The 14,675-nt window shown below is 45.7% G+C and overlaps 1 protein-coding gene across 1 annotated transcript in view; it reads left to right on the forward strand.

Annotated features, from left to right (window-relative positions):
* The first annotated feature begins 1,708 nt into the window (after positions 1–1,708).
* Positions 1,709–14,675, forward strand: part of DPT (dermatopontin) — a 34,920-nt gene continuing 21,953 nt past the window's right edge. Inside the window, exons 1-2 of the mRNA XM_058540121.1 lie at positions 1,709–2,031; positions 14,330–14,455. Coding sequence (XP_058396104.1) covers positions 1,727–2,031; positions 14,330–14,455 — 431 coding nt within the window. The 5' untranslated portion in view covers positions 1,709–1,726. The remainder of the gene's footprint in view (positions 2,032–14,329; positions 14,456–14,675) is intronic.

The raw sequence follows: 14,675 nt of genomic DNA on the forward strand, positions 1-14,675 counted from the left end.
TTGCAGGCACTGGGCACCCCCTGTGAGGTTATGATCTAGTGGGTCTGGAGTGGAGCCCAGCAGTCTGAGTTTTAACAAGCTTCACAGGGGCTTAAGAGATAGTTGGCCTATGATCACAATTTTAAGAAACTTCCTTAAGGACAATCCTGTTGAGAAACGGGAAATACTATGCACTTAGGAGATGCCCAAAGAGCTCGACAATTTGAACAGCCAAATCACCAAAGAAGACATATGGTTGGCTGATAAACACATGAAAAGATACTCAAAATCATTAGTCATTAGGGAAATACAAATACAAACCTCAATGAAATACTGCTGGAGACCTATTAACCTATTAAAATGGCTAAAATAAAAAAAGAAATAGCAGTTTTCTGGTAGGGATGCACAATGGTTCAGCCACTTTAGAAATCACATAATTTCTTATAAAGTTAAACATACACTTACCCTGTGATCCAGCAATCCCACTCCTAGGTATCTGCCTAAATGAAATAAAAATTTGTTCACATAAAAACCTGTACATGGACGTTTATAGCAGCTTTATTCATAATTACCAAAAACTGGACACAACCCAAACATCTTTCAACTGGTAAATGTATAAACAATCTGTAATACATCCTTACCATAGAATACTACTCAACAGCAAAAAGTATGAACTACTGACACACACAACAAGGATGAATCTCGAAAGCGTTATTCTAAATGAAAAAAGTCAGACACAAAAGACTACATATTGTATAATTCCATTTATTTGACATTCTAGAAAAGGCAAAACTATAGTGACAGAAAGTAGATCGGGGTTACGAGGGGTGGGGTATGGGGGAAGATTTCACTACGGAAGGGCATAAGGGGATTTTGGGGGTTGATGGAACTGTTCCATATCTTGATTATGGTGCTGGTTAAATGTATGGTAAACATTAAAAAAGTTGAATTTTATTATATGTAAATTATACCTCAATAAAAAGAAAACTCCACGTAAAGAAAAAAACGTCAAAGGATAAAAAGTGGCTTTATTCAGATTAAACTCATTACATGTTTGAGAGCAGAGCACAGTTTCCAGGTGTAACGGCGTCCAATTTCAGCAGCTTAGAACGATGCTTAAGGTAGAGATAAGGCCCAACTTCTAAGTCCATGATACTTCCATATGTGACTTAATTCTCAGAGTAGCCTTGCAAACTGGTCCACCCTGCTTATACCCAGGGTTAAAAGATGCTGGGCTGAGAACTTAAAAAAAACCAGGCATCTAACCTTGCAGAAATCTAAGTGACTTTGTCCCTTCATCCTATTATTTTGGTGTTTTGAAACCACTCTCTGGATATTTGTGTGGTCCCAGAAGGCGAGTTTGGAGAACAAATATAGGGGTTTGCTGGTGGGGGGCAGAGAGAGATGAGGTACTGAGAGATGAGGCACAAATATGCTGCTTTTGTTGGGTGAACGTCTCTAAGGAGTGTGAAGCCATTTGCTTTTATAATCCATCTGCAAAACTGTTCTTTCTCTGGGGAGTTTCTTCCATTTGCATGTTCCTTACATTTTCCTAGAATTCCACCTTAAAACAAGCTGGTTGTACTTATGGCCAGGAACTCCGCACCGAGAAGTTTTGCTTAAATGATGACATGCTACAGTTGGAGCCTGCTCACCCACATCTGGAAGCCACATGTCAGCAGCAGCTGTATAAAACGGGCAGCCCAGCAGACCTAGTGTGACGTTTTCTGCCAGAAGCCCAGGCAGCATGGACCTCGCTCTTCTGTGGGTGCTTCTGCCACTGGTCACCGTGGCCTGGGGCCAGTATGGTGACTACGAGTACCCGTACCAGCAGTACCATGAGTATAGCGACGATGGGTGGGTGAATCTGAACCGGCAGGGCTTCAGCTACCAGTGCCCCCAGGGGCAGGTGGTGGTGGCCGTGAGGAGCATCTTCAACAAGAAGGAAGGTTCTGACAGACAATGGAACTACGCCTGCATGCCCACGCCCCAGAGCCTCGGGGAGCCTACGGAGTGCTGGTGGGAGGAGATCAACAGGGCTGGAATGGAATGGTAAGGGGCAGCCCGCTCCACCTGGGCTGAGAATATCACGGCATATCCCTCCCCTGGGGGCTGCTTGACTCTCAGGGAACAGCACTCACCCAAGACTGGGCAAACCCCACCAGGAACCTCAGCACTGCATGCTCTGGGTGGGTCAGGGCTGCTGCTGAGCAGACCACGTTACAGGACAAAACCCAGGATGGGGAGTGTCCATGGCGGACAGACTCCTCTGTGGCTCTGTTTCTTCCAGAAGCAGCCCTCTTCTCAGTTTGATCCAGGGACTAGTCTGGGTCTGTGAAATGTTTGCTAGCCTGCAAAAAGATAAGTACAGAAACTGAAAGTATTTAAGAAACTTTATAGCAATTGAACACTGTTGTGATGTCCAAATGGGCATTTTAGTTTTATAGTAATTTACTTTTACTGTTTTACAAAAGTATTGGTTCACGGTCAATAGGGGAAAATAGACAACTGGACCCTTGCCACAGACAATTTGAGAAACACTGATTTAGAGTAAGCGAATGGGGGAGAGGGGACAAAGAAATTTAGGCAAAGGGAAGTGAAATGAAATAGCTCTCTGCCGCCCCAGTTAAATGTCCTCTCTCCTTTATGAGTCTCCTCCTCTCTGTCTGAATTTAAAATGGGTTCCATTGCTGGAAAATAGTTCACTAAAGGCTTTTAGGGAGAAGTGCTGTTCTCACCTGACTGGGCTTTGCCACAGTCAGTGGAATGGAAATTGTCTGAGCCTATGCTTCACTGTGGAATGACTGTCCCAGCACCAGTAAATGGTCAGGAGTCTATCCCAGCAGCTATTGACTGCCAGTCCCGTTATTCATGGTTATTCACGGCAGCCTGGAGCGAGGCAGGATTGCTGGGGAGGCTGGAGGAGAAGGGGAAGGCAACCCTTGGGGGAGGCAGGCTCAGGGAGGAGGAAGCCCAGCTAGCAGGCTGCCACTGCGGTATCTGTAGAGAGGTTCCAGCAGGCACATGGTGGAGTGGGGCTTGGGGGCAGGGGCAGGGGCAGGGGGCGGTGGTGTGTGTGTCAAGCATAAAACCCTGGAGATCACTCAACCAGCTGACAGAACAGTGATGGGAAATCAAGAGGAAAAGACACGGATGGGTGGCGGAGCCAGGCAAGAGAGGGGACCTCTGAGAAATCAAAAGAGCTGCCATTTATTGAGTGCTTACCCTGAGCAGGTGCCACGCTGAGTGCTTTACACAGATTATCTCATTTAATACTCAAAACAAACCTATAAGTTGTGTTATAGGTAGACAAACTGTGGTCTAGAGATCAGGAGTTTTCTCAGCTGGAAAGTGGTAGAGCCAGGATTTGGATCCAGTGAGGCATAATTCCAAGTATAGGTGTTCAGCCACGCTGATGGGCTGCTTGAGAGCCTGCCGCCCCCTAGGTTAGGCTCTGTCAGCAGAGCCAGGGCCACAGGACTGGACTCAGGGCAGCGCTGCATCCTGGGGAGGATGGGAATCTGCACGATCACAGCAGAAGCCCAGCTCTGGAGGGATGGGGACCAGCATGGTTACCGTGACTGAGGAAGGGCTCAGCCAGCCTGTGGAAGGGGTGGAGAGGGGGTCACACAGGCAGCTACAGGTAGAGGGGCTGGGGCTGCCAAGGCTGCTTAGACAGCCTTGACTAAGCTGTCCTCATCTGCCCCTTCTGCTTCTGGTGAGCAGATTTAATTATCCAAACTCTGTCTGACAGATGCTAACTCGGAGTCTAGCCTCCCCTCAATGACTGCTAGTCTCCGGGGACTCCCCACAGCTGGGCCCATTGCCTGGCATGGAGCGTGGGAATGACCTGGTTATAATGGTCCGCCTAGTCCTCTCATCTAGGGGGCCATTATATGGGGGGTGCCCTTTTTAACACGGAGTTTTAGAGCCCACAGTAAAACACACTCAGAGCTGATTCCACAAACCCCAAAGAAAGACCCCTGGGCTCTGAGTCAGGAGGCCCGGGTTTGGGTCCTGGTTCTAAGGACAACTTGCTGTGTGACCTTGGACCAGGGCTTCAGCTTTCTGGTTGGAAAATGAGTGGTCAGACTGCGTGATCCCGGAAGGCTCCACAGCTCCAATTCTCTAGGCTCTACTTGGCCCTGAAAATGCACTTGGATTTTTCTTGCATTCTGTTGATCTTTGTGTTTATCTCTGCTGGGGAGAGATGGCAAATGATGTTTAGTTTTTTTTTTTTGGGTAGCTGATGTTTAGTTTTAAGCTTGCCAACTTGTCACTGGTTTGTCCTTAACTCCCAAACTATTTGAAGAAAACCAGAAGAGGAAGGGAGTGGAAATAACATTTTCAAACATTGTTTGGCCAATGGGAGTCAAGTGAGAAGCTGACAGGCAAGACCTCTCTTCCGCCTCCTCTTCCTCCACATTTTGAGTATGCAGAGTCAAATGATTTATTCTCTCCCCCGCCCATCCTCTGTTGCCTCTTCCTCCCCCTCCACTAATCACAGACTAAAAAATGGCACAAACGTGAAAAACGCTTTCTTTACAATAAGACTCAACTGCCCCAGGTCTGATAGCAATTACCCCAGAGGCATTTTTTTAGATGATTATTGCTTTGAGTTTAGACTCCAGTCTCAGTGAAAAATCTGGAAGGAAAGAAATTACTCATGGGCTAGGGAGCAATTACATTCTCCCGTCGCGGAATCTGTTCTGGGGAAGAGTTGTTGATGGTTTTGTGCAGTGGCTGCCTTGTGTAACTAAATTAGCTTGGAAGTTTATTTTAAGAGCAGGGAGGAGTCTCAAAGCCAGATTTGACAACAGTACATAGAATCTGCTAAAGACACTTGCTAATTGGAGCACAGTCTTTGAAATGTGCTTCCATCATGGCTGAGTGGCTCGTAACACTGCTGTTTGCCTTGGTTTCCCTGTTGAAAATCACACTTCAGGGGCCAGATGCTGGTTCCACCACAAATCACTCCCAGGAGGCTTTCCCCTGGTCCTATGAGTGGCATTTTGCCATCCCAGGGCGTGCCGCAGTTGTTCTCAGAGAACCTTCTCCCACTTGGATTGGCACAGACTGTTGGACTTGCGGGTCCTGTGTGGAACAAGACGAAGCTAGACTTTTCCGTGTGGTTGAGTTGTATGTGGTGGAAGGAGCTCTGGTCTGAAAACCAGAAAGCCTGGTTGCACAGCTTCTGTTTCTATCATCTCTTAGCTCTGTGGCCTTGGGCATTCGGCTCCTCATTCTGGCCAAAAATCTTGTGACAGCCACAACCTGTTGGGAGACGTTACCGTGACACTTACAGGAGTAAGTGTAGGAGAACTCATAAACAACTCTAAATCTAAAACAAATGCCTGGCACATCACAGGCGGTCAGTAAAGGCTTAGTGAGTCTGGAATTTGATGAGGCTGAATTGGGGCAAGCCAGGTTTATGTGGAGTCTGAACTTGGACGAACAGCGTTCTGCCTATTGGCACCTGCTTTCTTCCTTGGGCTTCAAAGAACCTCAAGAAGACGTTTTAAAATGGCAGCTCGTATTAGGGCCAACTATTTAAATCTCTGAATTCACCAAAGACAAGCCACATGACAGAGAAGAGGGGAAAGGAAAACCATCCCACAGAACTATGTTGGCATCGAGGCAAACACGAAGCTGGTTATGTTGGGCAGGACCTCAATTTTCCATAAGCTGACTCTAAGTGAGAGCAAGGCTCTGTACAGTACAGAGCAATCTTCCTGACTCATGGTTCTGAGTGTTCAGTTCCCACAGGGCCCGCCTCCTCAGAGAGGCTTTCCCGGACCACCTCCTCTAAGCTAACATCTCCCACCCTCTGCTCCCCAACCTGCGTTACATTTCCTGGGGTGCCCTTGTTGTTAACTAATTTGAATTTGTATCTTGTTTTTCTCCTTCAAAATATAAGCTTCGTGAACATAGGGACTTTGTCTCATTCAGCCCTGTATAGAATATTCCCCAGTACCCAGCATTGGGAGACGTGCCTACTCATAGCTAGTGAGCATCAGAGGCAGAACCCAAGCCAGACAGTCTGAAGCCACAGCGCTGTAGGCCGATATTAAATGTTGGCGTTATTTTTGTTCTTGGATAAAGCTGTAGTGAGTGCCGGGCTAAAGAAGCAATCACACCCCTGTGGGAATGACTTCTGAGGGCAGGAAGGCCAAGTGTGGGAGAACAGAGTTATGGCAGATTTGGGATTCTTGCCAACTTTCCATCTAGGTCACTCCTGTAAGTGCTAGGGGTCAATTGTCTGAGGGAACTTGCGCTTTGCAAAATGGCCCTTGGCTGTGTTCATGAGGATGGCAAAGGTTCCCTGCTCCTGGTAGGGATTTGTTTCTGTCTTGTACGTGTCAGACATAACCTTCCCAATAAATAAGAGATTTCCACAGAGTTAGGATACCTTCCTCTGTGTGTGTGTGTGTGTTTCTTTGAGGTATCTTGAAGTAATGGAAAGATTATGAACTTTGGTGTCAAATAGAACAATTCTCAAAATGCAGCCACACTACTGCCTATAGCAAGTCCTGTTGACTTTCTAAGCCTCAGTTTCTACATCTGCAGAGACAACTCCCCATTTAATTGGGAGAATTAAATGAGATGACGTGTGTGCCTTACTGGCTCTGTGTTCTTGAGGGTATTACTTAACCTCTCTAACCTGAGTTTCTCTGTATCTCAAATGGTGGGGCTAGGGGAGGCTGATTATCTGAGCCCATTTCATAGGATTGTTTTGATGATTAATTAATGCAGGTATAATGCTGAGCACAATGCCTGGCACATGGTAAGTCTAAGTCCTTGATAAAGGTTACCTATTCTTACTATTATGACTTACTATTATGACTTACTATTATGACTACCTTGTGGAAACCAAAACTCAAAGAGACAAATATCACACGGTTGGTAAATGACAAAGCTGGAGTTGAAATCCAAATTACTAGATTACTAGATACACATGAATTACATGTTTTTGGAACATGTAATTCAGTTACGATCTGTAAATATTAAGTGTATATTTTGAGTGTCATGAATATTTGTCACATTTTCAGATAGACACTGAGGTAGTGTTAGATCTGTTGGTTGACAAATATTGTAGTAATTGATGTTCATGAGTGCCCGTGGGTAAGCCTGCAATCTCTGCACGACCCCAGAATTGCTCTGAGGCCATAATTGATCTCATAAGATAATCTGGATCTTCTCAGAGGCCTTTAGGGTAGGCTCTGCTACTCGTACTTTCCCAAAATGGTGCAAGAGTTTGTATTTTGGGGAGAATTTATATTTCTCCCTCTCTCCTGTTCTGTGTCTTTCTATCTGGAGAAGCTGTTCAGTAGGTCATTTCTGCTTTACTGTCTTGAAACCTGGTAGACAGACTAGCAGACTTAAAAAACCCAGACATGGAGAAGATAGTGGAACTCTTACCCAGATGCAGGCAGGAAGAGAGCAGACCGCATACACTCAGTGTTATTTAAGAGATTGTCTGTATCCCCATCATTGTGGCAGGAGGCCCAGGAGTCAGTGGTACAGTGTTTACCTTCAAAAACCCTGCGCCATCACACTATAAGATGATTCAGTGACAGCACATGGTAGATGAATATGTGACAGTAACACCTACATGTCATGAGGAAGAAAAATCAGTATGAGTTGAGATTGTCAAGGAAGGAAGACTTCTTCGAGGAGGTGAGGCTTGAAATTGTGTTTATTCTCTGATATCTATTTTCTGAGGTTCATCTCACTGCCCCACTGGAAGAGTTCAACCCTGGCAATTCCTAATGTAGGCCTCAACAGAACGTGGTTTTTGGAGACTAAGATGTGGCTTCTCTTTCTATTTAACCACCAATATTTATGATAATAGTAATAATAACAACTGCTGCCTCTCCTGCCCTCTAATAACATTCTTTGCGCCAGGATCTGTGGTAGACACTCGACATACAGCCTCCCTTTAATCTTTTTTTTTTTTTTTTAGATATTTACCATCTCCACTCACCACCTCCACTGGCTTGTGTTTAAATTTTTTATTTATTTATTTTTTTTCCCCCAAAGCCCCAGTAGATAGTTGTATGTCATAGTTGCACATCCTTCTAGTTGCTGTATGTGGGACGCGGCCTCAGCATGGCCGGAGAAGCGGTGCGTCGGTGCGCGCCCGGGATCCGAACCCGGGCCGCCAGCAGCGGAGCACGCACACTTCACCGCTAAGCCACGGGGCCGGCCCAGCCTCCCTTTAATCTTGAGATAATACTGTCAATTTAGGAATTGTCATCCCCATTTTGCAGAAGTAGGTGTAAATATCAGCAGAAAAGACAAGAGCATGAGGCATGGAGTCAATCTGTGGGGGCTTAACACAGAAATTCAGAACTTTTAAAGCTCCTTTGACTGGGTAAACTTGCCCACATTGGGTTTGTCTCTGCCCCTTGCCACTTCACTGCACCACCATCCCCATCCAGCCTCTTCTTTCTCTTCTCTGTCTTTAGTACCAATCTACCTCTTCTCGCCAATATCTGTACTGTTAGAATGTCTGCTCACCAGTATAGGCTTCCGGGAAGGGTTCCAGACTGAGTGTGGCTCCAGGCATAGTTTCTACTATATATTTGTTGAAAGACTTAATGAACATTCTAAAACTCTGTGGACCGTGTTAAAAATGCCTGATAGGAACTCAAAGGGTTATTCTGGGGAAAATAGAATTAACAGGAGCCTAAGTTTTACTCTAAAAGAAGGAATCTCTCTTGGTGGAATTTAAGCCCTCATCAAGCTGGGTCGGGGGAGAAATTTTGGGAAGTAAAGGAGTCTGTGCCACATGGTCTCCCTGACACAGGGCGTTAGTCACCGGCCTGGATGATGGGCCATCTGCTCTTATTTCATCTCGGTAGTGGAGCTGGAGACAGGCCAGCAGTCGGGAAACACATCTGTATTTTTGTGGAGCTGTGGAAAGAGACCGGCACTACCAGCCCATCCATTTGACGGGATTGTGAAAGCTCTTGACCAAGATGGTGCTGCTTCTCTTTACCCTGTTCTCCCAGTGCTGCTCCCAACTTGCTAAGAGTTTGGACTTTCCATACATTTGGACTGAGACCAGCAGAGAATGGAAGAAGACACTAAAACTCCACGGAGGAGTTCACCAACAGCCAGACACGTGCACACTTTCTAGCTCTGGCCTCCATCATTCAGCCTGACCCACAGCTCTGGAGCCAATGAAGAACACAGAAAACAGGAAGAAAGCCTGGCTGAACGATGGAGCAGAAGCAGACGGACAATCTCAGCGCAACTTTTTGTGCTCCCTGAGAGCTCATGAACGGGAGCTTTGGCCTCAGAAAAGTTTGAATTTGGATCGTGGCTCCTCCAGTTTCTCTCTTGGACAGGAGTTTTGCAGGCGCTGTTTCATCTGATCCTTGTGGTGACGTAGGTGAGGCTCCACACAGCATGTGAAGGTCAGGGTTAGGACCAGAACGCACATCTGCTGGTTCCTCAACAAGGGCTCTTTCCCCTCTATCCCATTGCTTCTATGTTTTACTACTGCAGACAGAGAAGAAGGTTTTCTGTCTTTGTTTTCAGGGTGGTGGCCCTGAGATAAACCACTTTCAGAAAGGCCACTTTCTCAGAAAAGGTCCGTGAGTATTGTTGTCAGCGGAGGGGTAATAGAGGGGAGTGATTTTCCTTCTAGAAAGTTTCTAGTGTCAGGTGGAGCGGGACTAACAATGCTCCAGTTTGTGAAACAAATTGAGCCTCCAGCCTTTAAAGGGATGGTGAGAAAGAAAGTAGGTCTTCTCAAACGGAGAGAGAGAGTCTCTGAAGCAATGCACTCCCATGCCCTCAAATATTGAGGGAATGTTCTTGGGGCATCTGTGCCTATGGCTCAGCTGGCGCCCTGTCACAGTTCACCAGGAAAGCTGTAGTCTTGGGCCCATATTCTTTTCAGTGAGCCGTTCTGGAGCACCCATCGGTGCTGGGAAGTGAAGCAGAGCCTCAGGCAGGTAGCTTTACCACCAGCTGTTTCCTAAAAATTGAATTTGAATCACTTTGGCAATGCAAGCCCTCTCCAGCGCCCCCAGCGTCCGCCCATTCACGGGCTGCCCTCACCCCTCTTCTCCCCTGCCTCCCGCGTGGCCTTATGTTTAGGTGAATCTTGTTAAATAAGGTGCTTAACAAAAAAAAGTGATCGAAAGGGAGAGGAATGGAGTCAAGGCACACTCAAAGCTGTATTCATTCTGCACCTTCATCCTGGAGCAGCTTTGTTCCTGAGGGAGAAGGTGGAAGTGGGAAGATGAGTCACTCACCCGAGTGGCTGAAAACCACTTGGGGGGAGTTTCAGGGCTCTTCCTGGATTTGAGTGATGGGCTGTTAAAAGTCAATTCTGCCTCTGATAATGGAAGATGCCCTGATCAGCCATTTGGTCATTCATTCCTCCATTAAACATTTGATGGGCCCCAGTTTCAGGCACTGTGTAGAATTCAAATTGAAGATTAAATGATCTTTTTCCTCAAGGACTTTACTATCTACCAGGGGCAATACATCATACTAAAGTATCTGTGCTACAGGTGGGTGTGCGTCAGCACCTAAGATAGCCAACCTCCATGAGCTTTGCTTTAGGGAAACAGCAGCTCAAGGAATGCATATGAATCCACTGGCTATCCACTGGCTGGAGACTGGGGAGCCAAGGGTGGCTGTCACAGAGTATACTCACAACTGCCATGTGGACTAAAGTACGATGACAATAATAAGTCATTTATTAAGCATTCAAAGACACCATCCTCAGAATTATATATGCATTGCCTTGTTTTGTCTTCACAATAACTTTAATAAGTATTTGCTATTATTATACCCATTTGACAGATGAGGAAACTGAGGTCATTAGAGGGTGTGAAGCCCGCCCAAGGGGACACAGCCAGGAGTGGTTGGGGCACCCGACCAGTGGCATAGCCCTGCTCTTAACCACCCTGCTGTACTGCTCCCCACATGAGTATGAAAACATACCCCTATAAAGATCCAGTTCTGGAAGGAAGAATTTCACTGCGTTGGCCACATGCACTACCAAACTCCAGTGCAGGCTCACTCCACCAAAATGTGCAGGCAATGGGACAGAAGCTGGAGAGGGGAGTTCTGTTTGGTTACCTAACTTTCACCACGTGTTCTTAGGCCCTGGTCCTCTAGTGTCCAAATAATCTTTACAGAGCAGCGTTATCTGAGGTGGTGTGTGAGAGAGTGACACACACACTTCCCATACAGGAGCATGGGGCCAGCTGCCTGGCTGACAGCTGGCAGAGAATTCATGGAATTTGGATTGCCTTCAGAACTGGTCCCCCATGAAACAGGCCAGCTTATCTTGCTCCATTTATTTTTATTTAAGGGAACTTACCACCATGGGAACACTGTCCCCTGTAGTGCTCTGAGTGCACAGGACAAACCAAAACAATGGAGCAACAGCTCCAGGGAAACCCCAGCCCGGCTCAGTTCTGAAAGGGCTGTTTTAACGGAAGGCAGAATCTTAGTGATGGTAAGGAGGAAGATCACGGGGACCACCAGCGTGCGGCATCTTCTCTCTCTGGACAAAGATGAGCTTTGTTCATGACTCTTAGAGCTTTGTGTTGAAGTTACATCCCACTCAAATGGCTAGAATTAGGACAGAGTAGACCATCCTGGAAGATCAGTCCCCAAAGCTACCCTTCCACTGTCCCAGACCCTAGTGATCTCTCCCAATCACGTGGCTTCCTGAAATGTGCCAGGTGTTTTCCAAAGTGGTAATACTCCTGATGAGATGTGGGCAATGGTGGAGTGAAGAAGGCTAGAGCATCAAAAGGCAGAGGTCTCAACTTACAACTTAATTTGCATTATTATTTTTTAAAATTATTTTATTGAGGTCATATTGGCTTATAACATTGTGTAGCATTCAGGCGTACATTATTATATATCAGTTTCTGTATAGACTACATTGTGTTCGCCTCCAATAGTCTAGTTTTTATCTGTCACCATACATATCTGGCCCTTTACCTCGTTCACCCACCTCCCCACACTCCCTTTGCCTCTGATAACCACTAATCTATTCTCCTTATCCATATGTTTATTTATCTTCCACATATGAGTGAAATCATACAGTGTTTGTCTTTCTCTGTCTGGCTTATTTGCTTAGCATAATACCCTCCAGATCCATCAATGTTGTCACAAATGGCACGATTTTGTCCTTTGTATGACTGAGTAGCATTCCATTGTATATGTGTATATATACCACTTCTTCTTTATCCACTCAACCGTTGACAGGCACTTGAGTTGCTTCTGCATCTTGGCTATTGTGAATAATGCTGCAATGAACACAGGGGTGCATAACTCTCTGGTGGAATGCAAACTGGTGCAGCCACTATGGAAAACAGTGTGGAGATTTCTCAAAAAATTAAAAATAGAAATACCATATGATCCAGCTATCCCACTACTAGGTATTTATCCAAAGAACATGAAATTGACAATTCAAAGAGAGTTAATTTGCATTATTGCATCAGGTATATCGCCTATACTTGATTCAGGCTGATTTGCATGATTGACCAAGCACCAAGCCCACCTCTCAATTCTTCTCTCAACGAGGAAGCACAGCGGTTGATACTGAATAGTGGCAGAGTACAGGTTTGTTGAATGGATGAACAAATAAATAAAAGCATATTTGAATGAATATATGCATGAATGAATAAATGAATAATAAATAAATGAAAAGGACAGATGATTTCTGGCCAGAGACATGAAATACCTTTACTATCTAGTTTTGTCAGATCCATAAGATCATTTCCAGCAATTAAAAAGAATAAAATGAAATCCAGTCACTCATTGTTTTATAGTTTATGTGTCAGCAAGGCCCCTCTCACCTCTCAGCACAGGGTACTTATTCTGACTTTATCTATTATATTTTCTGGAAACTTATCTTTGCTTGGAAAATAGGGTTGTATTCCAGCAGCTGTCAGGCCGTGACACATAGACAACTGCCTGAACGGCTCAGTCATAAGAGGGAACATGATCCTTGGCCAGGTGGGTAGAAAATGCAAAGAAAGAGAGGGAGCTACAGACCTATTTTGGAAGTTCTCACTCCGTGTAAGATGGGAGCCCACTGTGGCCAGGTAGAGAACAGCATCCTCACCCTCACAGCAAAAGGCAGCAAGCCTTGATGCACTGGTGGAGTTTGGGGCAGGAGTGGGAGAAAGTAACACTGGAGGCAGAACAAAGGAGGAAATGATTATATTGTGCCAAACCAGCACTTAGTTAGGAAGGTGCTAGGAAGATAAAGGGGGCCGATTCCTAGACCAGCAGCAGCCCAGATAGAATGAAAGAGTGAAAATTCATGTGGACAGTAGGAGGGTCTGTGGACCAGAGAGGAGGGGGTTATCTTCTTTGAAAAATTAGAACTGAGCAGCTAGGACAGGAATGAGACCCTTAGAGGGTATTTGAGGAGTTCAGTTGACCCGTCACGACTCTATAAGAAGTGCTTCCAGGGCCAGCCTGGGTGGCCTAGTGGTTAAGTTTGGCACACTCTGCTTCGGCAACCTGGGTTCATTTCCGGGGTGTGGACCTACACCACTTGTCAGTGGCCATGCTGTGGCGGTGGCCCACATACAAAAAGAGGAAGATTGGCAACAGATATTAGCTGAAGGAGAATCTTCTTCAGGAAAAAAAGAAGTACCTCCATATGCCAGGACCCACGGTGGGCACTGGGGATGGAATTTCAACCAAAACACTCCCTGCCATGTAGAGCTTACAGTCCAGTGGGCAGTAGAAAGATTCCCAGATAAGTAGTGCAAACCTGGGGTTGTGGTCCCAGACTCTCCACTGGGTCACCCCGGACAAGTCGCTGGGCCCATCTGGGCTTTGCCTGCTGTGTGGGGTAGAATGAATGAGCATCCTTAATTTCCAGGGCTCTGCTCTTAAGCAGAAGAAACGTTTATTTGAAGTTCATCAATTCATTGTGTTTCTCTTTTGTCTTCCTTTTATTTTAAATTCTAGCAAAATGAATTATGTTACCTTTATTTTAAATGGCATGAATAATACAATCTTGATTTGTAAAATTCTAGATGCCTCTATATCCAGCCATTTATGCATTCTTCCATCCAACAATGTATTCACAGAGGTCTATCAGGAGCAGTGTCCCCCAAATTTCCTTCAGTTGAAAGATTCTGAATTATTTGAATTTTAATGATGAGCATATGTCATTTTTATAAATGTAGCAAAGTCTTTATTATTTGCATAAAAATGGAATAAATTGTTAGGAATCTAGGTCAGTGAAAGAGTGGCCTGACTCGGTAACTGTGGGAGGTGGGGTCTTGGGAAGGGGTCTGTTCGTGTGTCCTTGTCACTAGTTTACTTGAGTTTGTTCTCTTCTCTTCAGGTACCAGACATGCTCCAACAATGGACTGGTGGCAGGGTTCCAGAGCCGCTACTTTGAGTCAGTGCTGGATCGGGAGTGGCAATTTTATTGCTGTCACTACAGCAAGAGATGCCCATATTCCTGCTGGTGAGCCTGGCAGCCAAACATGACCCCTCGTGACTCCTAGGGCTGGAGCTTGGGGGGTGCTCTGGTCTGTGTTTCTGGCTTCAGATAACCCTGGGCTGTCACAAACACGCTTGGAATGCAGCAGCTAACAAATAAAAGGGAATGGATGCATGAATGACTGAATGAGTGAATGAAAAGGCTAGAATAATATTCATACTGGGAGGGACCTTATAAGTCATCA

The sequence above is a fragment of the Diceros bicornis genome, chromosome 4, assembly GCF_020826845.1.
Source record: "Diceros bicornis minor isolate mBicDic1 chromosome 4, mDicBic1.mat.cur, whole genome shotgun sequence".
Taxonomy (NCBI): Eukaryota; Metazoa; Chordata; class Mammalia; order Perissodactyla; family Rhinocerotidae; genus Diceros; species Diceros bicornis.